Here is a 26390-nt window from a genome sequence, read left to right on the forward strand (position 1 = left end):
GACTTAGCAAAACAGACATCTTCTGGGTAAACTTCCCCTACTTTTTCATCAGCTCCAGGGAGCACCGTCTAGGAACCCGGGATGATTACTTGTATTAAAGCAAAATGCACAGAAACGCTGCTAGCGAAGGTGCTCCCGAGCTCTGTGGGAGGCTCTGCGCAAAGCTCAGGCCACGCCAGTTTTGAGACTAGTCTTTTTCTGAAAGAAGTGTCATCACAAGGCTGGGGGTTTGGAGCACTCACTACCAGATGCTCTGCTGACAGTCTGTTCTCCAACAAAAGCGAAAGGCAGAGAAGACAAGGGATAGTGAAGCACTGACTTCCGTTTGTTTCTTGGTGATCAGCTCTGGCCACAGCTCCGAGCGGGTGGGCGGCGGAGGAAAGCAGGGCTGCTCGAGGCTGAAGCCCAGGGAGAGTCAGCAGCACGGGCAGAGTGGCCCCACGGCGGAGGGGCGGCAGGCCCTTGGTCTCTGCCGGGCGGGGGCACGGCCTTCACCCCAGACGCAGCCAGCTGCCCGGGACCCGCCCGGCTCTCCCTGTCCGTGGGGCAGGGGTGGGGGGTGCGCACAGCCTGGAAGGGGAGCCGAACGAGCAGACGATCCCAACAGTATGCTACCTGGGTGGCACACACAGGGCGGGGAGGGCCCTTCCCGAGGCAGTGTCAGGGAACGGGGGGAGGTGACACTGTCTGGGGAGCTTCCAGGCGTGGGGGGGGGGCCCAAGGTGGGGCCACCGTGGGACCTGGGGGCTGGATGGCAACAACCCCTGAGCCCTGGGCATCAGGAGGCTGGCCTGGGGGTGCTGTGCCCACGTGTGATGTCAGGATGCTGCCGCGGTCACCCTGGCAGGAGAGGGTGGAGGAGGGCCCTCCGCTCTGAGAGAAGGAGCTGAGAGTGGGGCAGGGGTCTGGAGTGGGGGCAGGGGGCCCAGCTTCCAATCTCCTGGGCAGCTTGCCCGGCCCTACTCGAAGCCTCCACCCTGCTCCGCCTGCCCCGTGCAGCCCTGGTCCCGACGGGGTGTGGCACCTGCATCTCTTTTCTAGCTCCTGACGTCGCAGATTCCTATCCCAGCAAGAGACCCGTCGGGACCGTTCCTCATGTCTGTGGACCACTGCTTCTCCATCAAAGGCCAAGGCACAGTGATGACAGGGACCATCCTCTCAGGCTCCGTCAGCCTCGGCGACAGCGTGGAGATCCCTGCCCTCAAGGTCAGTCTCCTGCGTGCTTCCTTTTGGTCCCTCCCTCCAGTGGGAAGAGAGGGGACGGCCCCTTGGCCTGCTCCAGGGCTGGTTCTGCTCCGCGCTGTCTTCTCTCCTGCCCTGCCTGCGTTCTAGAGCTACCAGTCTCCCCGATGCTCATAGAAGCACCTGTTTATTGGAGCCTCCCGAGGAGTGTTCTTTACAGACAATGGAACCAGGGCTCCACAAGGTGCGTGGGCCCAGGAGCCATGCCCCCGGGGGAGGGTGCTGGGTGTGAGCCCCCGAGGCAGGTGGCAAGTTCTTGTGGGCTCGTTTCTGAGTACCTTGTGCGTAACCACGAGAATGTCAAGCTAAACACAATTAGGACTTTGTGTTGCTCAGTCGTACAGTCTGGACACCCAGAGGATGTCCACATTCCTGGGACACGGGCGGCTGCCAGGTCATCCTTGGGAGACCTCTGGGAAGGACAGGCAGCTGGGGCCTCCCCGTCACCCCACCTTCTGGTGACTTCTGGATTTAGAAGGTGTCCAGGGCCTTGGTGTTTCCCTTCAGTGGGCTTTTCTTGTGGTTTTTGTTTACTGGAGAAGAAAAACTTAGCCTCCAGCCTGCCCTTCCCCTTCACAGGGAATACAGCGGGGGAGCAAGGGCTGGTTAGAACTGGGGAGGCCGTCCCAGGAATTCTGGGGCCCAGGGGAGCGCTGTCTCAGAGGAGGCTGGCGTGTAGGGCAGTGGAGCGTGCCCTGGGCCACGTGTACCAAGCCGCGGACAGTGCCAGCTGCCGCCGTGCCCACTGCCAGGCGGATGGATTCAGCTGGTGTGTGAACTGGCAGTTCTCCCTGGAGGACTGTGCAGACGCAGATTCCAAGGCTGCCTGGCTCAGTAGGTGTATTAGTCAGCGTCCTTCGGAGAAATGGAACCAAAAGGGTGTGTGTGTGTGTGTGTGTGTGTGTATGCACACGGAGATTTTAAGGAATTGGCCCACGATTATGAGGCCTGGCAAGTCCAAAATCTGCAGTGGAGGCCAGCAGTCTGGAGCCCCAGGGAGAGCTGTGATTTGAGTCTGGAGGTTGTTGGCTGCGGAATTTCCTCCTCCTCCACGGAGGTCAGTCTTGTTCTGTTCAGGCCTTCAACTGATTGGACAGGGCTCACCCACATTGTGGAGTGTCACCTACTGTACCCAGAGTCAGCTCATGTAAATGTTCATCTCATCACAGGAGTTCAGAATAATGCTTAACCAATGACCGGGGCTCTATGGCCCAGCCAAGTGGGCACGTGAAATTCACCATCACCCTGGAGGGGAGTCCATGACTGCAGGGTCTGCCCTGAGCAGGGGAAGGCCAGGGAGCGCTTCTGGTACTGAGCCTGGTGTTGGCCGTTCCTGGTCTAGGGCAGCGGGGGTGGTTACAGGAAAGGGCATCGCAGGAGTGAGAGGAGTGACCAGGGCTCCCCAGGTCAAGGACACCTCAGGTTTCACTCTCTCCCCCGGCTCATTGCGTGGTGATGTGCCTGTTGCTTCCTCCTGCAGGCCTGGGGGTCCGAGGGAAGAGTCTCCTGACCAGGGAGGACCACCCAAAAGAAAACCCTCTTACAAGCCTGAGGCTGGCCAGGCTGCAGGGCTCCCTGGGGCAGTAGCAGGAGTGGAGGGCAAGGCCCTTCCTGTCTGAGTCCTGAATTCCCCTGACGCCATGGGTTATAGTCCCTCCTCCTCTGGACGTTGTAGACCCTCCTCTGAAAGCCGTCACTCCCGTATCAAATCCACGTTGCACCAGGGACCGAAAGTGCAAATCTTAAAAAATAAAGCACAAAATTATGAAAATAAACTATCCTTTTATTTAACAAAATTAAGTTGATCAGAGTGATTATGTGTTGGTTCTTAGCTAGAACAGAGAATAAATCCAATGCTAAATTTCCTCCCATTCCCTGTGCTCCCTGAGGAGACCCCCGAGGGCCCACCCTGATGGGTACCCCTCTGCCCTGGGAGAAGGCACGTTTGCAGCCTGGGAGAACGAATGGGAGTAGGAGGGGGTGTCAGAAGAGGGCTCTGGGGGGATCGGCTTTGACACGGGGGTACTTGAGGCTCTGGAGGGAGGCAGACGTGTTTGATGACAGGCCAGTGGCTGCCGTGCTAGGACCACGAGCGTGGGGAGGCCGGGGGCAGAGGGCCCCACTGCTAAGCCGACAGGGGTGTTTGAGTGGGGGCAGGCTCTGAGGTCTTCAGCTGCTCGCTTCGCCCCATGGAGATGAGCTTGCCTGTCAGAGCCCCAGGCACTGGACCGTGGTCCCTGGGCGCACGAGGCGCTTGGCAAATACGAATTTAGGTCTCCTCTTGCTTTCCTGCACCTGCTCTGCCCCGGCCTCCTTTTCAAAGCGGAACTCAGAAGCCGTGAACATGTGGCTGATGAGTTTTCCAAACAAAGCGTAGAAGGTGCAGCTGAGCTCCTCCTCCGCTGCTTATAGCACAATGTGAGAGGAAAGGAGTGAACTGAGGAAGGAGCTGTTAGCAGAAGGAACCAGCCCCTGATGTGGGAGATTCTCGGCCAGTTCAGAGTCCAAAGGCTGCTGAAGGTGGAGAATTCACTTTGGAAAGCATGCGCTGGAGAAGGGCCACGGGTGAGGCTGGGACAGCCTTCGCTGAAGAGATTGGGTGTGTGGCTCCCGGATCCAGACAAATGTCTCAGCAAAAGCCAGGAGAGAGCTGGGCTTCTCCAGGAAGGATCTGTGGAGAGCTCTCTTGTAGAATGGCATAGATCCCCTCGACGCAAGTGAGAGACCCACAGGTTTTTGAGAGTGTTCCATCAGCAAAAACACTGCCAGCCTCGTCGGAACAGGACAGAGACCCAATAACATTAAAAAAAAAAAAAAAAAAGCAGTTGGACTTCCTGGACTCCACATGCAGGAAATGACTGGTGGAACACTTAGCCACAACGCACGTCGTCCTCCAAGACGAAGGGAGATGAGTCCGAGGGCCGAGCTCCAGACACACAGGTGGAGGACAGAGAGGCGAGCCCGGGGCAGGGCCAGGGGAACTCCCACGGGCTCAGAGGGCGGGGGCCAAGCCGCAGAGGGTCATTCTCAGGCCTGGGAGCCCAGTGGAATTTGTTTTGCTGGGTTTCAAACTTACTTGGGACCCGTGACCTCTGAGTTCCTTCCATTTTCTCCCTATGCCTGTATTTTGAGAGCAGAAGACTTGTCTTCCGGTGTCACAGGCCCACAGATCGAGGGCGTCTGGCTCCATGATAGACTATTGCCATCACCCATGCCTACTTGGGTGACTCAGAGGATGAGAATTCTGAGCTGATGAGAGTTAGGTGAGATTTGGGACCTAATTAGAGTTAATGCTGTAATGGGATGAGAATCTGGGATACTGGGATGGGGTGAAAGCATTTTGCACATGAGATGGATGTGAAGTTTTGGGGACCAGAGGGTGGACTGTAGTGGTGGTTTGAATTGTGCCCCACTTAAGGTGTATCTACCCGGAACCTCAGACTATGACCTTATTTGGAATGAGAGTCTTGGCAGAGGTAATGAAGGTGAGGATCTCAAGTCGAGGCTACCTGATGAGAGCGGGCTCCACACAGGGATCCACAGAGACGGGGGCGGGTGAGACCAGAGGCTGAGACCGGGGTTTAGTGCCCGGAGCCAGGGTTCAGGGGTGGAAGGGACTCTCTTAGAGGCTCCAGAGGCAGCCTGCCCCACTGGCACAATGGTTTGGACTTCCAGCCCCAGAACTGCAAGAGAATAAATTCCTGGTGCTTCAAGCCTCCGGCTTGTGGTCATTTGTTACAGCAGCCTCCAGATAATGAATACAGATTTTGGATGAAAGGACAGAAGTCAGAAAGAGCCTTAAGTCCCCTGTCGTCTGGGGCAGGGCCCTTGATGCCTCTGAGCTTTGACTTTCTTTTGAGGAGCTGCAGCCCCCAGCTCACCCTCTGGGGCTGCCGTGAGGATGACGCTGGCGTCATGAGGCTGGTGGTGGAGTCGGAGCTGCACTGCTGGCCGCTCAGCCCACCCTTTCTTCCCTGTGGTCGCCACCCAGCCGGTGAGAAAACCCAGGCTTGGGCGCTAAGCCCCCAGAGCAGCGTGTGAGGTCGCTCGGCCAGCTCTGAAGACTAGGCCCTGTGCTCCATGCCCGCTGCCTTGGGAACTCCACGGAGACCCTGGGTAGGGGGGTTCCGCTGCGGCCTCCTTCACCCCAGCCCTCCGCTCACCATCACCGGCGGCACTGAGGGCACTGGGGGCGGGCTCCAAACTGGATGGCTGTCTTCCAGGCCCGGTGACATCCCCATCAGATTTCACTAATCGACTTGGACACCTCTGACCGCTTGAACTCCCTCGGAGGCGGGGCACAGCCATTCCAAATAAACAGTCGCATTCCCCCCCTCCCCAGCCAGGGCGGCCACCGGAGCCTGTCAGACCCTGGCCCTGTGGCTGCTGCCCACATCCACTCCCAGCTGGGGCCCATTAGCTGCTGGAGGAGATGTTGGGGCACAGGGAGCGAAGGGGAAAAACCAAGCCCCGTTCAGACACAGGACGGCCGAAGCGCCGGGCACCCCGATGCTCGCCGTCCTTCTCTGGAACTTTGGCTCTTTCTGTCCTCAGCCTGGGGGTCCTTCTGCTAAGACTTGACCTTGGGATTTTAGCTATGATGTTTCTACCATCACTGTACCTACCATCCCAGGGTGACTGGTGATTGGCTGTCAGGGTTGTGACGTCAGAAACCCTCGGAGCCACAGACCACAGAGCAGGAGAGAGAGGGACCCAAGACTGGGCCCCGGGCAGGTTCCTCACTCCGGGTGCTTCTCTGACCTCTGACCATCACAGCCCAGAAGACACCGTGTGCCCCCTCTGTCCCCGCCTCTAGAAGAGGGCACATGGTGTGGTGCCGCCTAGGGGTGACGGCTGTAACGTGCCCAGTGCCTGAGAGGACCCGCGAAGGAGGGGTGGGCAGCGGGCAAGGGAAGGTTGAGCTCAGAGCAGGCAGGAGCTTGGGCGTGCCAGAGGCCCAGCAGGCTGCTGCCTCCACGGGCGCTTTCCCTGAGGAGTTTCTCCAGCGTGCCCCCGGGCCTCAGTCCCAGGAGCCTTGACACCAGTCCCCCGAGAGCCCGCGGCTGCTCCCCCCGTTCCTTTGCGGTTGGCCCCCTTGTAACCGAGCGCACTTTTCCTCCTGGTATGCACGGCCCCCAAGAGCCCACACACCGGCGGCCGCGTTTGCGCCAGCTGGGCCCGGCATTTTCTCCGCGTAGCCTCAGACAGCTCTTAGACCTGTGAGCGCTGAAGTGCAGCGGGGTGTTGGCATGGCCTGGTGGGGCCCCGGGGTGCGCAGCAGATGTAGGGTTTTTTGTCAGGTGCCTCTGAGCAGTGCTGAGAACCAGCTCTGGGCTACGGCCTTCTCGAGTGTTTGCCCTCCACTTCCAACCAAGCTGGGACGTGCTGTCGTCCCTGCCTCACAGGGTGTGGAGCAGACACGGGACGTTTAGGCTTCTCCAGGCCGATCTGGGAGCACCCCGGGCTCAAGCTCTGGCGGCTGGGGGCTGAGACGCGTGCTCTTGACCCCGCCCCAAGCTCCCCGGTGGGCGGGAGGAGGCCGCTGAGCCCCCGACCCCGTCCGTCTCACGTGGACTGAAGCCACTGTGGGGGGTCCATCCTGAAGGCAGCTGTCCCTGCCAGCTTCTTGTGCTGGAGAGGCCAGGCCCTATGACAGCAGGTCCGTCATCGGGCCGGGGAGGCCTCAGCTTTTCACACACTCTGCGGAGATGGTCTTGGCCCCCAGGCCCAGGTCAGAGCGGGGGACCCTGAGGTGTCTTCTCAAGAATGGTCAACAACCAGGAAGGCTGTCCGTTCTTGGTCCCACCCCGGTCCCTGAATCCCTGTCAGCGGGAGCCAGGGAATTAACGTCTGTACCCACCATCCCAGGGCATGCTCATCATCAGGCAGCTCGGGGAAGCCCTGACCAGGGCTTGGGCAGACCTGGCTCAGGCCCCTGACTTGCCACGTGCTGTGTGGCCCCGGTGTTACCCCACGAGCCTCTGCCTCCTTGCCTGACACGAGGCAGTGGAACCACAGGCCTGCTTTGCTGGTGAGGAAAGTGGGGGTCGAGGAGGACTTCACGGGACGAGGCCAGCCTGTCCGTTCAGCACGTCGCTGGCACCTGCTGTGCGCCAGGGCCAGGCCGGTGCCCAGGGAGAGGGCGAGGGGCAGTGGGTCTGGGAGGAGACGTGACCTGACACCCGCACTCTGAGTGCTGGGGCAGCGCGGGCTGCGGTGCTGCGGGTGGGAACACCTCCTTGAGGAGGGGCTGCTCCCTGGACAGAGAGGGCCGCCTGTCAGAGCTCGAGGGGAGCGCGGCCGCTGCGGGGGCCGGAGGGACGGGCAGGAGGGCTCGCGGCCACAGCCAGGTCTGAACTCAGGCAGAGCCCAGGAGGTGTTAGCTGCCCCGCCACACCCTCTGACCCCCTCCCCGGGGCAGAGGAAGCAGCCCCTCTGGGTCAGCACCACAGGGAGAGGCGGGCCGCCTGCAGCCCGTGGTGCGTGGCTCAGGGGCCTAACTGCCCTGTTCTCTCGGGCTGTGCCGTGACTTTGCTTTTATCTTTCTCTTTAAAGGAAAGTTGAATGTTTCCTGAGTGTGCACGGAGCAGGTGTGCCACTTACACTGAATACTTGTACTTCCTCCTTTCAAGGAATGAAACAGCAATACAAATACCATCAACGTTGTCTTAATTGTTCACAGGCTTCAACTTGTAATAGTCATGGGGAAAGGGTAGGTGAGACGTCTTTTTAAAAAGCAAAGGCAGTTGCCTGCTTTTGTTTGAAGTTTTGCTGAAATACCTTATAACATGTTCTTATTTTAAAATAAATTCCCGCCATTACAAATTTTTTTCTCCTGACTTTTCAAAAGTACTTGCGTGCGATGATTCCGGGCAAGGGTAGCGCAGAAAGGCTGAGCCAGGCTTGGGGGCTGGGCTGGTCCTGCTGGGCCACACAGCCACCTCCCAGGCTTGCTGTCAGGGACGAGCGCTGGTGAGGACACGCAGGGCTGTGAGATCAGGCCGAGCCCCGACTGGGTGATCACACCGGCCCGCTCGCCTCCCCTTTCCCTGCAGACATGCACATGTGGATCTACGGCCCGAGGCACGGCCTCTTCCCGACTGGGAAGCCGGCGGCTAGGGAGCTGACCTGGGCCACGGGTCCTAGCAGGTTCCTGGATGTGGGGGAGGAGGAGGGCTACCGGGAGCAGAGCCGTTCTTGAGGGTGACGGATGCCGAGGCTCTGGTGTCGAGAGCACTCGGACAGGGGGAACGCAGGTGCAGCGGCCCCGTGGGGGTAGGCAGCGTAGTGCACTTGAAGACGCAGAAGGCAGTCGTTTTAGCTGGTGCCCAGAAAACAGGCAGAATGAGAGGGCTGTAGTGGCAGGTGGAAATGGCCCACGTGGGGCCAGAGTCTTCCATCTGCTAGAGTTTAATCTCTTGTAGAAATGCAGTTTTGCAGAGTGGAGTGGAGTGTATGTGCTTGCGTGTGTGTGTCTGCAGTGGAGAGGCAGACAGAATGGAGGGTGGGCTCCAGGAGGCCCAGGGTCCCCTTCTGGGGACCAGTTAGGAAGCTGTTGCGCAGTCCAGGCGGGTTGAGGTGGCTTGGATTGAGCGGGTAGCAGCGCAGGGGGGCTTGGGGATATTTAGGAGGTGGCAGCAAGCTGTGTTGATGGGGTGGACACGGGCCAGGCCAGTGGAGAGCCACGTCCAGGACGGCCCCCGGGTCTCTGGCTGGAGTAGCAGGTGGGGGTGGAGCAGTCACTGAGGGGGAGCCGGGAAAGGTCTGGGGGTGAGGGCAGAGGCCGCGCGGGGGGCGTGGGCTGGGTTTCAGTAACTTTGAGGTGTTTGGGGCACTCAGTTGGAGGAGAGGTCCAGGAGGCGAGCTGGCCCAGGGGCTGAAGCGCTGGGCAGCGCAGGGGAAGGCGAGCTGGTGTGTCCAGCCACTGCCCCGGGGCCTCCGGGAAGGAAAGATGAGAAAAGTTAAAAAGCAAGCTTCAACTGTTTCTCCTGAGGTTTTATTCCTGAGCTCAAAGCCTCGAAGCCCTCCTCTTGTTCTGGGCTTGGGCGCCTTCCCAGTCCTGAAAGGTGAGGCCTGGGGGCCCCGCTGTTGGCCCTTTAGGGTGGAGGGAGGGTGTTCCTGGGGGTGGTTGTGTCCCTTAGGGTGACGGACGCCGGGGCCCGTGCCGGCCTGCGAGGCGTCCGGCAGCGGGGAGGGCAGCGCCGTACCCGCCGGCCGCCGCCAAGAAGCAAACGGGGTGACTGGGCGGAAGGTCAGGAGTTGAGCCTGTTTTATTCGGGACGGGTAAGAGACAGGAGGGGAGTGCGCGGGTTTCTGTGTGGATCCCGGTATTTTCTTTTGAGCTGGGGCCGAGAGTGGCTGGGGCAGGGACGGAAGGCAGCCGGCCAGAGGGAACGTTGCCAAGCAGAGCTGCGCTAATGCGAACCATACGGCAGCCCATCTCTGGCCGCCTCATGCAGTCCTTGCGGGCTGGCGGGTGGGCAGGAAGGCGGCCTGGGCAGTGGGCCACTTAACCCTTCGGGTGCTGGCTGCCCGCAGGCCTCCTGACCTTGGTGCCCTGACCAAGGTCCCGCCTTGACCCGCTGGATGACGCGGGCACGCCCCTCCGTCGTGATGACCGGAATGTCCTCGACATCTGAGGTTCCCTTCACCCAGCTGCCTGCCTGGACACATGCCTTCCTTCCATGGGGCCCTGATGGGGGCGGAGTGTGTGGGGGACATTTTCTCAGAAAGGAGGTGGCCGCCGGGTCCCAGGGGAGGGGTGACTTGCCCAGGGTTACGTGGCTGGCAGGAGGTGGAGTAGGGGCCCTGGCTCAGAACTCTGTGCACCCCTCCCCGGGCACAGTCTGCTAGGGGCCCAGGGAACCCTCCACCAGATCAGCATCTCCCGTGGCAGTGGGGCCATGGAGCCCGCGACTTCCTTGCTTCCTGGGAGGACCAGTCACTGAGTCTGTTCTCTCTGCCTCTCCGAGCACAGCAGCCCAGGGGGCAAACGGGGTGCAGGTCTGCGCAGTGTGGACAGACAGGCTCCGTGTGCGGCCCCGAAGGGTGACATAGCTGTAGGCGCACGGACCACGCGCGAGCCGCCCGGTCCTCGAGGGCCCCCAGGAGACGAAGTGGGAGATGCACCAGCAGTCGTGGCAGGACACGCAGCGCTTCGTCCCATCCGTACAGGAAAGCTGTCACATGTGCACATGTGTTTGTGTGTAACTGCGGCAGAAAAGATCTGAAAGGAGGCGCAGCTAACTGTGAATAGTGGTTCCATCTTGGGGGAGGGAGGGGGAATTCAGGGCTGAGAGAGTGCTTTCATGTTCTAGTCCATGTAATTGCTGTTCAGATCTTTTACAACAAGCTTGTGTTCATCTGTTCCTTGTGTGGCTCTGAGGGAAGAACAAATACAAAGAACCAGAGAAAGAGCAGCTTCTGTTCCGCCCTTCCCTCCTCCCCCCCACGGCCTCACCCTGCCAGCCCCGCACACGGCCACTCTCCGCTGGGGCCTCCGAGGGGAGCCGGCCAGCCTGGCTCCGCAGTGCGGGGTGGCCTCCTCCTCCCGGGGAGCTGCAGGGCCCCCGTCCCCCGCCCTGCTGGTGGCCTGCAGTCATCCGGCCCCCGCGGGGATGCCCGGCCCTGCCCACCGTGCCCGCGGCTGCCCCCTCACGCCTTTCCCAGCAGGTTTAACTCACCCTCCCAGGCTCCCGCCCCCCCCCCCGTGCCCCCGCCTTTCTCTCCCTTCCCCCCAGCACTCCACGCAAGCCGTTGGTTGCCAGCCACTGCCTCCCGCCTGTGGCCTGTCCCTAAGTTTACACCCTCCCTGGTTGGAGCTGCCCCAGGCCCACTTTCCTTAGGGGTCCCTGGGGGAGACCCTGCGCCTGCCAGCAGTGCTGGCCTCAGGCTCTGCAGACTTCTGGGGTCGTCCCTGGTCCTAGCTGACCCTGGGGCCTTGAGAGAGGAGGGGTCTGGGGTGATATGGCCTGGGGTCCGGCCAACTCCAGTGTGGCTCTGGTGAGAGCAGTGTCCCGGAAACGTGCGTGGTGGACATGTGTAAGCCGTGATGTTGGCGGTGAGACTGTGGAGGGACCGGCCCCTTTGGAGGTTCTAGAACTTCGGGAAGCCAGGTGGTGGAGGGGCTTGGCCTGAGGACAGGGAGCCCTCAGAGCGTCTGCACCTCGGGGACAGCAGGGTGGAGGGAAGGGTGTCTCCTGAAGGGACAGGGAAGGGCCGAGCTGGTGGCTCAGAGTCTGGGCCCAGCCTGCGCCCTTGGGACAGGCTGGATGGCCTGGCTCGTGACCCTATTCAGGGACAGGTGGGCAGCCCAGGCGAGAGGCAGCCGGGCATCCTGTGGGCCCCGCGCTGGGCTTCATGCCTTGTCCGCTGTGTGGGGCCTTGTCTGGCGGCCCCGGCTCCACGGCCCTCGGCGTTTCATAGTTGGAGGGGCGTGAGTGTGGAGAGTTCCGTTGGGTTAGTGGTGCAATGGGCTTGGATGGACTCCTCACAGGCACGCCTTGGGAACTTGGCTGTGTCCCTGAGTGGGGCTGAGACCCTCCCAGGGCACAGGGTCCTGTGCTGCCCGCTGACCCGCCCTGTTGCCTGCCCAGCAGGGCCGTCGACGAGGGCTCTGCCTTCTCCTGCTGGGAGCTGAGTTCTGGCCTCCTGGCCCCGACTCATGATCTGATGCAATGACCTGAATGAAATGCAGGACCAGGGCCGGAAGTGTGTAGCCTGTCCCGTTCCGGCCCCCTTGGCGGCCGCGGCCTCGGGTCACAGGGAGTCCGCGAGGGGCTTTTTGATGTACACGGTGGATGTTGACTTGACCAGATTTGTTTGCTTAAGCATTGCTCTTGCCAGTGCGTTCGGACCTTCTCCTTCTTTTAAAAACATGCCTCCTGCCAAAGGTTATTTTGGATCTGTTTTTGTTTATCAGGTAGAACTGTCCCAGCACGATTGAAAGCAGACCCACATGTCGACACGCGCCTGAGCTGCTCGCGGCCCGCGCACACTGACTCTCTGCACAGCCGTCCGGGGCCCTAGAATGCGCACAGCTTATGAGAGGGGCCTGGGGACTTGCAGCTTGAAGATTTTCATCTTCTTGGTGACAGCAATGGCAGGGCTCCACGGGGGAGAAGCTACGGGCTGTGGCCGACCACTTGGGAGACTCAGCCAGTGGGTGTGGTGGAGCGTGGGGCCAGGCTGGCCCAAGTGGAGCCTCTGGTCCGAGCCAGGGCTCACCGGGGAGCAGGCAGGGCTGTCCGCAGGCGCAAGGGCGGGGGGGGGGGGGCGCGGAGCGCGGCGCCGTGCTTGGGCTTCCTGTGTGGGGAGGGCCTTCTCTCGTGGCTGCATTTCGGTACTTCCTGCCAGAGGGCCTGCTGCGAAGTTCTTCTGAAAACGCACCTCTCTCTGCATCGGGACCCGTCGTGTGCACGCAGGGCTGCTCACAGAGCCCTTTCTGGAGCTGGCTTTTGACCCCCTCCCTTGCCGCTGGGCCGCATCGTACCTGGGAGACCCACGGAGGGACGTGGCTGCCCCCACCTGAAGGACAGCAGCTGGGCCGGCGCTGGAGGGTGCACTGTGCCCAGAGGGGTGGGTGTGCTAGCTCATCAGTGTTTGATTACTGGTGGGAGACCAGCGCAGGTGAGTGCAGGTAACAGGGGACAGCGTCTGCTGCGTGGCTGGCAGTCTGCCTGCTCCTGTCGTGAGCACGACCAGGTCGGGACCTGCAGGCTGTTGGCACTGAGTCTCCTCCCGTTTCCCAACTTCCCTCTGCTCCATGTGGCTTCCCTGCAGGCAGACCTGTCCTGTCCTCGTGGGAGCAGTTTGAGCTCAGCCACTGGGGCGAGCTGGGCCTGGGGCACACGTGGGGTCTCACCTTGACAGAACTGGGCATCCTGGGCTGGTGAGATCTGTGTGATGGATGTGGCCGCCACCCCCGGCCTGCAGGACCCCTGTTCCATTTCCGGTCTCAGACCAGCAAAGGTATCCACTGTGGGGATTCAGAGAAAGCTTCGTTCCTCCCCAGGTGCAGGGGGAAGACTCACATTTTAACGTTTTCTTCAGATTAAAATACGTAAATGCTTATCATTAGAAAAGGATGTAAAAATGACCTCCAGTTCCATCCGCTGGACAACAGCCATGCCATCTTCCTTGGCCCCCGACATGTGGGGACAGCACGACACCAGTGGGACCGTGTTCCGTGTGCTGCTGTGTGTCCTCCGTCCCCGCCACCCACAACCTGGCATCGCTCTTTTTCAGTGGCAGACATCATATAGTCGTGAAGCACAAAAGTAATCGTTTTATCTGAGTTTGGAAATCTTTCTAAAATGTATTCATCTTCCCCTCTTTCCTTGAACTACACAACTTTTCCTAGAACGCTGCATATAATTTCATCTTTCCATGATGACTCAGCTCATTTTGATGAACCAGTTGACATTATAGGGTTGGAACCGTTGAAATGTATGGTCTGTTTGCTCCTTTAAATGGCTGTGTGCAAACAGGCCCTGGAGGCCTGGTGGCCTGTCCAGTTTGGGGGCGGGGGCTGCACCGTGCAGGCCAGAGCCCCTTCCCTAGTTAACAGAGCCTCGCAGGGGGCCTGAGTGGGCTTCTGGGCACTCCTAGGGCTGCCTGACCAGGGAGCACCCTCCCACCATCTGCCTTTACCCCGAGAGCAAGGAGAAGCCCTGAAGGGTTTTAGGCAGGGAAGGGGGGGGGCAGGGAGTAGGTGCCCTGGCTGGGTTGAGGTCTGACTGGAGGGGCCAGAGTGGGTGTGGGGAGCTGTGTGGATCCAGGTGAGGGTGACGATGTCTGGTCCAGGGTGGTTCAGGGAGAGAACAGGCTGATGCACTGATGTGGGGGTTGAGGGGTGACTGGTGGCTCCTGGACCTCTGCTGTGTGACAAGACAGGTGGTGGGCCCGGGGGTGCAGGAAGACCAGGGGTGTGTGGGGGGTGCCCACGAGACACCAGAGTGGAAGGCACATGCTCCGGTGTCCGGGACGGGGGTCCTCCTCGACGGCTGGTCTGCACTTGTGGGTGTGGGGTATCAGCTGACCGTTTATGAAGAGACCTTGCTTTTCTGAGAACTGTGACACGTGACCAGGCCGAGCGATGGGCCTGTGAGGGAGGAAGATGGGCCAGAGAGGCAGGGCAGTGGACGCCACCACGTCCCTCCTCCTGCTCCTCCTCAGCGCCACGCAGCGTCCACGTCCTGTCCAGCCTGCGGGGCCGTCTGTGCCTGGTTCTGCTCCCCACCCCCTGCTGTGCGCACCCTCTGCCTCCCCACCTGCAGCCGAGTTCCGTCCTCACACGACCACGTGGATGGCACCGGCTGCCCTGGCGCCCGCCCGCCCTCCGTCCTGCCCCTCCCGGCTCTTCCCAGGTCTGTGCCCGTGGTGCCTTACCTGTGCTGACCTGTCCTTCGTTGTGGTTTCGCCAACACACCTTTAACATTAGATTTACTTTTAGAGGGAACTTGATAGTATCTCTGAACTTGTGAGCCTGCCCTGCCGGCTGTATCTCTCTCTGGAATTTGATGGAGACTTCTCCCAGCTAGGTTTGTGTGCACAAATGACAGATCACGCTGTTTTGTGTTTTAAAGCTGCAGGTGGGCGGCCACATGGCCTGCTCCTCCCCCAAGCGAGCTCTTTCATTCAACGCTATGTTGAGCTTTGTTGTGCCGGTGGGCGAGGCTGCCATTACGGGTTTTTACTGCTGTGCGCCGTCTGTTAACACCTGGCACAGTTCATTTGTCCAGCTTTTCCTCTCGGGATCCCCACGGCACTTTGGCACCCTCCCTGGTGGCTCCTGCACACACACTGGTATCTGCCTTGTGTCTCTCCCCTACAACCGCCACTGGAATCTCCCCCACTCACTGATGGTACAGATGGTGACACGGTGGTCTTTTCAGCAGATAGCCACCCGCAGAGGTCAGAGGTCACTGCTCATTCTCAGTGTGCCTCCCGGAGTCCCTCCAAGTGCAGGTTCTGGAGCCGGACCCCAAACCCAGATGCCCTTAGGGGCCTGGCAGGGGCCAGATGGGGGGAAAGGGCACAGGAGGACTCGGCACGGAGACCTCCACGCACCGAGCCGCTGCTCCCGGCTGTGTGTGGGCCCACAGGTCTGCTGCTGCCAGGCCTTGCCATTTTTTAAGAGAAGCTGAAAATCTACATTTTCATGTGAAATATCCCATTTTAAAATATAAGCACGAGCTTTTTTTGTCATACAGCATGGGGCAAACAAACCCTGTCCCCAGCCTCGACCCTGCCTTGGGGACCACCCTCCTACCGTGGGCTGCCCGCCCCTGGAGGCTCCCTGCTGCGTTGCTGTCGGGCCCCCGTGAGATGGGAACGGGGTGCTTCCTTCTCCACTTGTTGGCTGTTCAATAAACTGCTTCCAAAAGGCTTGCTCAGCCCTTTGGCCTATTTCTATGTTCAGTTGTTCATTTATGGTGGATTTACAGGAGCTCTGGCACATAGGGGCACCCGTCCTCGGTCAGATGACACGTGTTGAGGTTATTTCCCCCGGGCTGTAGCTTGCCTTTTCATTTTCTTGATGGTGTCTTTTCAAGGTTTCTCATTTTGAGAACTTAAGTTCATTGATTTTTTTTTAAAATACTTTTTTTGTGGGGAGGGGGAAGAGCTTATTGATTTTTTTAGTTTATGGACTGTGCATTTTTTGTCTCTAAGAAATCTTTGCCTGTGCCCACCCCACGGTTCTGGAAGCTTTATAGTTTGAACTTTTATGTTAGGTCTGTGTTCCATCCCAGATTAATTTTTTTGCATGATGTGAAGAAGGGATTGAAGTTTGTTTTTTTTTTTTCATGTTTGTTTCAGAACCATTTATTGAAAAGATTTGCCTCTCCCATTGAAGTGCCTTGGCATCTTTGTAGGAAAAGAAATCAAGTGATGAGTATGTGTGGGTCTGTGTCTGGACTCTGTTACTACTATTGATCTGTCTACTTTTATTCTAATCTTATTCTGTCTTGGTTACTGTAGCTTTAGAGTAGATTTTGAAAGCAGGCCTTTATTTTGGCCTTTCTAAGTCCTTTGCATCCATACAAATTTTCAAATCAACTTAATTTCTTTTTTAAAAATGGTGTGTTGGAATTTTGATTGCCATAGTGTGGAATTATAGAACAGTTTGGAGACATGACATTTTATAAATATTGAATATTCTAATCCATGAACATGGTATAGCTTTCCATTGATTTAGGTGTTTAGTTTCTCTCAGCAATGTTTTGCAGTGTTAAGAGCAAAGTTTTGCGTATGTTTTATTAAATCTGTTACTAAATATTTTCTTTGATGCTATTAAAGTGATTTTTTAATTTTCTAATTGTTTGCTGCTAATAGAAGTATAATTGGCTTATGTATGTTGATCATGTGTCCTGCAACCTTGCTAAAGTCACTTGCTAGATCTAGTACTTGTTTTGTGGAATCCTTAGGATTTTCTTTGTAAACAGTCATGTCACCTGGAAATACAGACGCCCCCTTTCTACTCTTTTTGCCGTATTTTTTCCTTGCCTTAATTACCTCGCTAGGAACTCCAGTGCAGTGTTCAACAGAGGTGGGGAGAGCAGATGGCTTTGTCTTGTCTGTGGCATCGGGGCGGGGTGCTTCTCCACCAGCAGACACGCAGTAGCCGTGGGCTTTTTCTGTGTGCTCCTTATCAGAGTGAGGAAGTGCCCTCTGTTCCTCGTTTGCTGAGAGTCTTTACTGTGGACAAGGGCTGAACTCTGCAAAATGCTGTTTCTGCTTCTGTTGAGATGATCATATGGGTTTTCTCCTTTATTCTGTTTAAGTGATGAGTTACATTTTTTGGCTTTTGAATGTTAGAGTCACCTTCCTAGACTTAATCCTATTTGGCCATGAGTGTTATTTTTATGTATTGCTGGGTCTGATTGGTAACAATTTGTTTAGCGTTTTTGTGTCTATGCTCGTGAGGTATATTGCTCCACAACTGATTGTCTTTTCTTACAACATCCGTGTCGTGTTTTAGTGTCGACACTATTCTGACCTCGTAGGGAGGGTTGGGAAGCTTCTACCCTTTTTTATTCTGTGAAAGAATTTGTGTAAAGTTGCCATTATTTCTTCCTTTAAAGTTTGGAATAATTCACCAGTGAAGCTATGAACACCTGTGGTTTTCTTGAGAAGGCTTTTAGTTAATAATTTACTTACCTCAATATGTGTACAACTATTCAGGTTTTTATTTCTTTTTGTGTCAGTTTTGTTCTGTTTCTGCAAGGAATTAAGCCATTTTATCTGTTGGCTCTTGTCAGTTTTGCCTGTTGAATCTGTAGTGATGTCTCTGTTTTGTTTCAGATGTTGACCGTTTGGGGGTTTCTCTCTCTGTTTCTTGATCAGTTTTACTGGGTGTTTATCATCTGTATTAACTGTTTTACATCACCAGCTTTTGGCTTTGTTCGGTTTCCATATTGTTCACTTGCTTCTATTCCATTGGTTTTCCCTCTTTATTTGTTCCGTTTTCTATTTTCTTTGCATTTACTCTGCTGCTCTTTATCTAGTTTCTTCAGGTGAAAGCTCAGACCCTTAATTATCACATTTTTTCTTTTTCTAGTATATGATTTAGAACTATAAATCTTTCTATAAGTACGACTTCAGTTGCATCCCAATAATATGTCATGTTTTTACTGCCATTTGGCTCCAGTTACTTAAAAATATTTATTATACTTCCTTAGTTGGTCCACAAGTTATTTATAAATGTGTTGCTTTATTTCCAAACATTTGGGGATTTTCTAGTTAATTTTTGTTGTTGATTAACGCTTTCATTCCACTGTGGTCAGAAAACAAACTTTCATGGTTCCAGTGCTCTGAAGTTTGTTGATAATTCCTTCGTGGGCCTCCCCAGCAACTCTGGGAATGTGGTCAGGCTGGTGAGGGCAGGTGCTGGTGGCCGAGGAGAGGGTTGTCATGGGTGCACAGGGGACCAGCTCACAGTGGACCAGCTCACAGTGGACCGGGTCCTGTATCTGCTGCTGCCTTTTTAACTTCCCTTACAGGATCACGGGCCTCAGAGTAAGCACTGCCTTAGATGCCACCTCTGTCGCTCTCTGGCTTGGTGACCTTGGGCAGGTGACTTGACCTTTCTGAGCCTCAGTTAACTTTTCTAAAATGCCTATGGAAGCACCCTGGGGGGTTGTTGGGAGGATTAAGTGAGTTATGTATAAAATGCCTTCCACGGTTCTTGGCTTTGTAAATGGCAAGTATTTTAGCAGTAGCAGTACTCAGAGAATTTAGGAAAGCTTACATACACAGCTAGCTGCTCCCCCTTACATACACAGCTAGCTGCTGTGGTCAGAAATGCTTGTTCTGCTGCTGGTGAGAAGGCCCAAGGGCCCAGGGGACATAGCCAGTGAAGGGCCAGGCTCCTGGGGACAGGCTGGGCCCGTGCACCCTGGGTGCTCAGGACAGAGAGCCTTCAGCGGCCCTGCAGGGGTCCTTGGCCAGATGCCTGCTGAGCAGCGCTCTTCCACGGGGCCCCCGCCCCCACCCCGAAGACCCCCAGGAATAGAGGTTGCTGACCCCAGCAGGACCCAGCATTTGAAGTGCATACAAGAAGACCTGCATCCTCCTGAAAGTATGTTCCGAGCAGGGGAACTTAGAGGGGAAAAGTGAATTGAGCTCAGTCACATCCGAACATTAAAAAAACAGTCAAGTGTTGGGCCCCTAGAGGCGGCAGACTTATCCTCTTCTGCGCACAGCGGGTGAGTGAGGCGCCAGCACGTGAGTGAGGCGCTGGCACTCGTGCTGAGCAGCAGGGCTCTGCTGTTGGAGCTCACGGCCTGCGGTGGAGAGTGTCCTGAACCCCGGGAGCATGTGCGGGGCAGAGGGGGACCCCAGGGGCTCCCTGGGAGACGTGCAGGGCCCTGAGAGGAAGGGGACATACAGCGTGCTCCTGAGAGACAAGCAGGCATTCACTGAGTGGGGAGGTGAGGGAAGGGCGTTCCCATCGCAGGGAAGAGCATGTGCGAGGGCTCAGAGGAACAGAAAAGCAAAGACTGTTCTCAGATACTTGACCTGTTCATTTGAATCGTAATTGCTACAAAACAAAAAACAGAAACAGACAACCCCCCCATTGCTGCCACCTTGACCAGGAATCAGCCTGTGGCGTGCGCTCCAGGCCTGTGCTGCGGCCAGCAGGAGGGCTGTCCCCGTGTGCCCAGGAGGACGGCTGTGGTCCTGTCAGCCGCAGGCCGACCGGGCATTCTGTGGCTGCTGCGCTTGCGCTGTTGGTCCCGCGCTGGAATGTGCCCGGTCCCGGGGAGGTTTCATTCGGGCGTGCAAACAAAAGTGAAGCAGAAGGAGGCTGATTCCAAAGCTGCAGCTGGTTCCGAGACGGTCTCCGCTGGGCGCTGGCAGCAGTGGGGTGGCCCCTCGGTGCCGCCTGTGTGACGCAAAGCGGTGCCAGCTCCAGGAGCTGGGCTGGCCCCTACGCTGCCCCGGGGGCCTGGGCAGCAGAGGAAGCAGGCTCAAGTCTGTCACCTGTTTGCAGTTTTCATAATCTTTGATTTGGCATTTTGATCAGTCTGTTTTTGGTCAAGGAAATGCATCCGTATCTCATAACAGGAAACCCCTTTTGTGATCTTTACTTCAAGGCATTTTTCCCTCTCTCTGCTCCCCCCATCTTTTTTTTCCTTTTTGGCAAAAATACAGACCTAATATGATGTGCATCTTATTAAAAGTTCAGCATAATTTATTGCCATTGGTTTGTTTACAAAGTAAACAGTTCCAACGTGCATAACATGGCCTTCCTACAGCCACTCTTTTTTATGTTTTCATCTTTCTTGGGGCTGGGGTTGGGGTGGGAGATGGGGAAGCACCTGGCTGGGAGCAGTCACGTGGTCCCAGGCTGCTTCCCGTCAGACCTGGTCAACTAGCGTAACTAGCGGAGTCCCAGGCAGCCAGCCCTGCGTCACCGGTGAGCCAGATGCCCACGACGCCACAGAGCCACCCTGGAGTGGACCCTGCCTTCCCCACCAACAGGAAGGTCCGGGGGGGGGTGGGTGGAGCCCAGAAAGTTCTCAACCTCCCTCAGCCCAGCTGTCCTCCTGCCCAGAGTCTGACCTGCTACAGCCTTGCTGCTGTGACCCCCTGGCTTCTGTGCCCCAAGAGGCCCAAGTGACTCTGCAGGTGTGGGGTGGCCGATAGGCCCGGGGTGGGGGACTGTAGCCCGCCCCGTGCCTCGTCACCGAGCTGCTCACATGCCAGGTGTCACGCAGGTACGGGCCCCTCCCAGACCCAGAGGTTTGGCAGAGCTCCCCTGGTCTCTTCTGCTATCAAGAAGTACAAGCGTGCTGCCTGGGTGGTGGTGACCCCAGGTGGCTCCTGGAGACCAGAGGTGCTCCATGGGCAGAGCAGCACCTGGGGTGAGGACATGCCAGCCCGGGTCTGTGTGGGCAGGGGTGAAGATGGGGCAGGCAGACGGGGCGACAGCTCATGAGGCTCACCGAGTAGTGGGCTGAAGTCCGCACACAGTCGCTGCTCCCGTAGACACGTTACGTTCCCTTCCCTTTATTACCGTCAGGTTTGGTGGTAACTTTCTGCAGAATTGTTCCAGGGAGGAACCTCTCGTGGGCTCCTTCCTGGAACTTGGCACGTGCTGTGCCTCCACCGTTGGTTCTGGATTCAGCTCCCTGCCCCGCTTTCCTCAGTGGGAGGAGAGTGAGCCTCCCCAGCGTGCGCGGGGGCGCTGCCGCAGGGGGAGCGCGCGGACTGGGGCCCCCAGGGGATCGCGAACGTGCGGTTCCTCGGTAACTGCCTGACCTTCCGGCCGTGTCCTGACCGTGGCCTCGTCGGGGGCTTCCTGGGACCGCCCTGGATTCTGGGCTCAGGCTGCAAGTCCCGGTCCCCAGGACTCTCCCATGCTGTGAAATAACACATTTTCAGAAAATTGAAACCCCAACATACAGCATATAACATACGAAGTTATGAGATTAGGTTCCTTCTCGCCAGCTCCTGAAGTAGTCTGGTCACGATCCTCGGCCCACCAGCAGGCCCCAGGGCTCCCCACGGCCCTGGTCAGCCTCTACAAGTGATGCCCCCAGAGGAACAGACCCCAGCATCCTGCTGTCCCCGGTCTGGGGTAGTAGAGCCCTGGGGGGATGGCGTCCCACCACCCCTGCGGCTGCCTCCTGCTCTGTACGGGAACTTGCCCATCCGAACATCTGCTTTCTTCCGTCTCTGTTCCCGACCCAGCGCTGTGTGCAGGATGTGGCCTTTACCTCGCTCTTGGGTCCTGATAGGCTGGGCTAGTGATAAAAAGCTACTGGAATAAACCATCTTGTTAATGTTACTAATGACAAGCATGTTAGCTTCCTGTTCCCGTTCCTGGTGCTGCTGTAACGAATCACCACTGACTCTGTGGTGCCATGAACTTAGTGGTTTACAACAGCAGGGTTTATTCTCACAGTTCTTGAGGGCAGAGTTCTGAAGTGGGGCTGGTTCCTCTGGACGCCTGAGGGAGAGCCCACTCTCGCCTTTCCCAGTGTCCAGAGGAGCCGTGCTCCTGCCTCACGGTCCCTCCTCCATCCTGAAAGCCACAGGAGGCCTTCCTGTGATGCTCTGTCTGCCCCTGACTCTCCTGCCCCCTCGTCCCTGTCTAAGGGCCTCTGTGGTTCCACTGGGCCCACCCAGGTGTCCAGGGTTGTCTCCCTTTTTTAAGGTCAGCTGATCAGCGATTTTGATGCCATCAGCAACCCCAGTTCCCCTGTGTTCTGTATCCTCATGTGCACAGGTTCCGGGAGCAGAACCTGACACCTCTGGGGGCCGTTCTCTGCCTGCCGCAGGGGTGATGTTCACCGTCACAGGACCATTTTTGTCCCCACCTGTGCAAGGCACTGTGCGTGAACTTCTGGTACCAGCTTCACGGGAGAGGAGGTGGAGAGGTTGCAGTGCTGGCCCCAACTCCAGCTGGGAATCAGGTGGAGCTGGGATTCCGTGCAGTGTGTGCGCGTGCAAGTGCGTGTCTGCACACGTGTACCCACTGTGCGCACTGCAGAAGTAACCCTAATGCTATGTGAAAAAGTAAAAGGCTTCTTTCAATATCTTTTCCCAAGAAGTTGGGTAGTGTGGAAATTCACTCCTGCAGATTCTTGCCGTGCAGAGACAAGCACAAATAGAATGTGCTGTTTTCTAGATGAGGAGGGCTGAGCGCCGTTCATTGGCAGCGGTACGGGCATTTTCCGTGTTAACGCCTGGCAGTGTCCTTCATCCCTCCTAAACTCAGGGAAGAGCTGCGTGCACCACAAGGTGCTCTCCCTTCTTGGAGATGTGAGCTGATCCCAGGCTTTGTATGTGATTATTAAATAGAGATATATGTAAAATTCTGTACTTGGTTCTCCCAGACCAGCCCCACGAATAGAGGAACACAGCCGCCTGTCAGCACAGGTGTAACATGACTGTTTCCCCAAAGAAAGTGTTGCTGCAGGGGAGTCCGAGGAGGTCAGACCACCAGGCGCTCCCATCCCGGCCGCGCTGCAGACAGGGTGGCACCAGCTCGGAGGGCTGAGCTTCAGCCCCGTCCACCCGGTGCCCTGGCAGGTGTTCTGGCGTCCCCTCTGCCTGGCGGGGGCTCCAGTGCATCTCACGTCCCCGTGAGGGCTCTCTGGCCCTGGGCTCAGCGCGTGGGTGGGACACAGTGTCTGCAGAGGGGAGGAGAGGTGGCGGTTGGGGGTACCTGGCAGTTGAAGTCACAGGGAGCCCCCACCCGGGGGGTTATCAGAATGCACAGGGGTGTGCTGGATCCAGACCCTGTGCTGTTTCCTGCTTTGTCCTCCGTCCCAGGGGTCCAGGGTCCTCTCGAGGCCCCTCCCTTCCCTCCCTGACCCCGTTTCCCTTGGGCACTGGGTGGGCTGAGAGTGGAGCAGGCGGAGGCCTATGGATGCTCGGTCACTTTGGGAGCACGGCACGAGCAGAGGGTCTTTGGGGCCGGGAGGAAGGACAGGGTGGAAGAGGGCGCAGCTGGGTCAGGGCCCCGCTGGGGAGGTGGGCCTGCCCTGAGCAGCCGCTGACCCTGGGGCCTGGGTGGCTGCTAACTTGTACATAATGGAGTGAAGATGAATTTTTCTCCTCAAAGTGGGAAAACTGCCCGATTTTTATCAGGGCAAGTTGGTTAAGAGTGTTAGTTAAGTCATTTGTCAAAGCTCATTTAGTTGTCAGAATTAAATCATTTTCCTCCATTTCCTGGTGGATTGGGTGTAATGATAGCTTTCTTGGCGTGACATTTATCATCCTGGCCCAGAGCAGGGGTGGGGCGGTGGGGGGCCGGACGGGACTCAGGGTGGTATGGCCCCCTGCTCCTTTTGTGGTAGGAGGATGCGGTTTTAATAGTGCTTAATTTTTGTTGTCACTTCCAGCAGTAGTATTCATCTAGCTGCAACTGTGTGCCTGGTTTCAAGGCAGAACAAAACCAGTGTGCATATTCACGAAGGAAGAAATAGAAAGGGGGTTATTGACTGCCCCCGGCGACGCTGAGAATGGGAGGGGTTGACCATGCAACTTAGTGTTCTGATTTCCAGCCATGAAATTAAAAAAATTGAAATCCTTTAAAAATTACTTTTAAAAGATTTGGCTTCTAAGGAAAAAAATTTTTCGTGCCGGAAAAAAAGAGAAAACAGTCCGCTATCTCACATCTCAGATCATCCTTGGCTTTTCTGCAAAGGGTTCGAAGCCTGAAATAGCACAAAAGTTACGAGTGAGGAGGGGACGTCTCAGCTCCACCCAGACCCACTCCTGTGACCAGGCTGATGGTTTTCCTGAAAATTTCCCAGAAAAAAATTCAGACAATACCAGCATATCTCTGTATGTACGTATAAAATTCCTTTAATAATTACACTCAGAAAAATGATGGCTCTTCATTTAGCGCTGTGCCCTTTGAGGTGCTTATTAGCACGTCCACGTCTGCCTCACCTGTAATGTTTGCTGCCTGCTACGGTGTGTGGACGTCCCACGTCTTACTTACCCACTGTTTGATTGGGGTGGACTCTTGCCTTTTTGAAAAACTGCAGTCAGCGCGGCACAGGCATCCTGTTTTGGACATCGTGATGGACTTGTGCGACTGTACCACGGATGAATCCCCAGCGCTGTGATGGCTGCGCTTAGAGTTCTGATGAATATCGCCTGGTCTCCCTTCAGGAAGGCGGTGTCAAGTCCGTTCCTACGGCTCTGTGTGAGGTTGCCCGCGTCCCCAGACTTCTGCCCCGATGAAGTGTTGCCAGTTGTTTTAATTTTTACCTGACCTGGCAAGGCAGTGTTTCCTTAATTTATGAATGAGGTTATCTTTACATCTGTGTCTTGGCCGTTTGTGTTTCATTGTCAATAAATTACCTGTTAATAGTCTTTGCTCATTTCTGTACTGGACTGTCCTTTTCGCACTAATTAGCGTAAACTCTGTAAAATGAGGAAGCTAGCTGGGTCAGTCGTGTTGTGAGTAACTACCCTCTCCTCCCTTCCGTTCAGGAGTTCTGTGTGTTTGTGGGGACTGGCTCCTCAGCCTCTCGGGACCTCTGTCGCTGTCCCGCCTAGAACGGCCTCCAAGACCGCCGAGTCCCTCTTCTGAACGCTTTCTTCTGAAGGGTTCGATCCCTCGTCCTTACGTCCTGTTCCGGGTGACCTTTGACTTGATGTTGGTACGGAGGGAAGGTGGCTTCCGACCCTCGTCAGCACCGCCTGCAGCACCGTCGGAACTGCCCCCTTAGCTGCCAGCTGTTTAAACCCATCTCTGAGCTTTGTTTCCCTTCTTGTGACTGTTCCACTGGGTCGTTCGCGTCTTCCTTGTGCCGGACCTCCCTCTCTCTATCCTTCTTTCCGATTATTTCAGCTCCATCACAATGCATTTCCAGCTCATGAGGCTGGTCCCCGCTGCCCCTGAGTCTCCTTCGGTTTTTCTTTGTATCTTTGCAGCTATTATTGCCTGTTTATTTTTCAGATGAACTTTAATACCATTTTTTTCAACTGCCAAAAAGTAATTTTGATATTGTAATTGGAATTGAGTTGAATGTAGGTTAATTCAAAGAGAGCCTACATCTTTATAATCTCGGCTTCCTATCTCAGAGCACATGCCTCTTTCCACTGACTTAGAGCTTCTGAGTTTTCCTCAAATAGACCCCGCACATTTCTTCAGCTTTTACCTGGGCATTTCATCTTTCTGGTTGCTCGTGTCAGTGGCATCTTCTCTTTCACTGTAACTTTCGATTTGACTTTTTATAGAAAAGCTGTTGATTTTTTAGTATTAACGTTAACCCACCACTTTACTGAAATAGACTTCAGTACTGCGTCTTATTTTTTTTCCATTGAGTCTCCTGAGTTTTCTGGGTGTGTAATTATATCCTTTGCAGACAGCTCCGTTCCTCCTTCTCAACGTCTCGACCTCAGGGTCCTTGTCTTCTTACACTGCTCAGTGGTTCCAGAATAATGCTAAGTGGCAGGCATCCTTTTGTTTATAATTTTAGTGAGAGAGTGGCTCACGTTTTATCCTGAAGGAGACCTAGCTTTTGGCTCCATGTATCTTTTTTCTCCTAATAAGGAAATACCCATTTATTCTAATTTTCTGAAGTCAAGAATTGCTGTCAAGTTCTCTCAAACCCCTTCGTGGCGTCTTTTGGCGTGCTCTAGGGCTTCTGCCTTTTGACCTGTTGAGGTGCTGTTTTATGTCAGCGGCGTTCCTAGTACTGCAGTCCTGGGCACCCTCCTGAGCTGCGGTGCGGTGTTGCTCCTTGTCCCTGAGCTGTGTTCGCACCTGCCCTGGTTACAGCGTCTGCGCTGGTGTTCGCAAGCGCACCGTCTAGCTGACTGCTTTTGTCGCGTCAGGTTTGGGTGTAGTGTGCGAGCTTCACAGAGAGGATTTGGAAGCTTTCCTTTTCTACTTTTTCAAAACAGTTTAAAGAGTTCCTTAGAAAGCTGAAGGAATTTCTCTGCAGCCATCTGAACTTGGCACTTTGGGGCATTAGCACTTTGATAATGTTAATTTTTGCTCTTTTGTGTTAGTCTTTTTGATTTCCATCTCTTCTGGGGACGATTTTGGTAACGTTTTCCTAGAACATCGTGTGTTTAAGTTATATTTTTCAAATGCACGTGCACTGAGTTTTGTGAGCAAACCTTGGTTTCTCTGCGTGTGGTCGTTTCTGATGCTGTGTGTTTGTGCTTTA

General features: G+C 56.1%; 1 protein-coding gene across 2 annotated transcripts in view; it reads left to right on the top strand.

Annotated features, from left to right (window-relative positions):
* Positions 1-26390, top strand: part of EEFSEC (eukaryotic elongation factor, selenocysteine-tRNA specific) — a 146527-nt gene that overhangs the window by 68301 nt on the left and 51836 nt on the right. For both annotated transcript variants that reach the window (XM_031469790.2, XM_064496163.1), the window contains exon 4: positions 1042-1206. In XM_031469790.2, coding sequence (XP_031325650.2) covers positions 1042-1206 — 165 coding nt within the window. The remainder of the gene's footprint in view (positions 1-1041; positions 1207-26390) is intronic.

This window comes from Camelus dromedarius, chromosome 17 (genome assembly GCF_036321535.1).
Source record: "Camelus dromedarius isolate mCamDro1 chromosome 17, mCamDro1.pat, whole genome shotgun sequence".
Lineage (NCBI taxonomy): Eukaryota > Metazoa > Chordata > Mammalia > Artiodactyla > Camelidae > Camelus > Camelus dromedarius.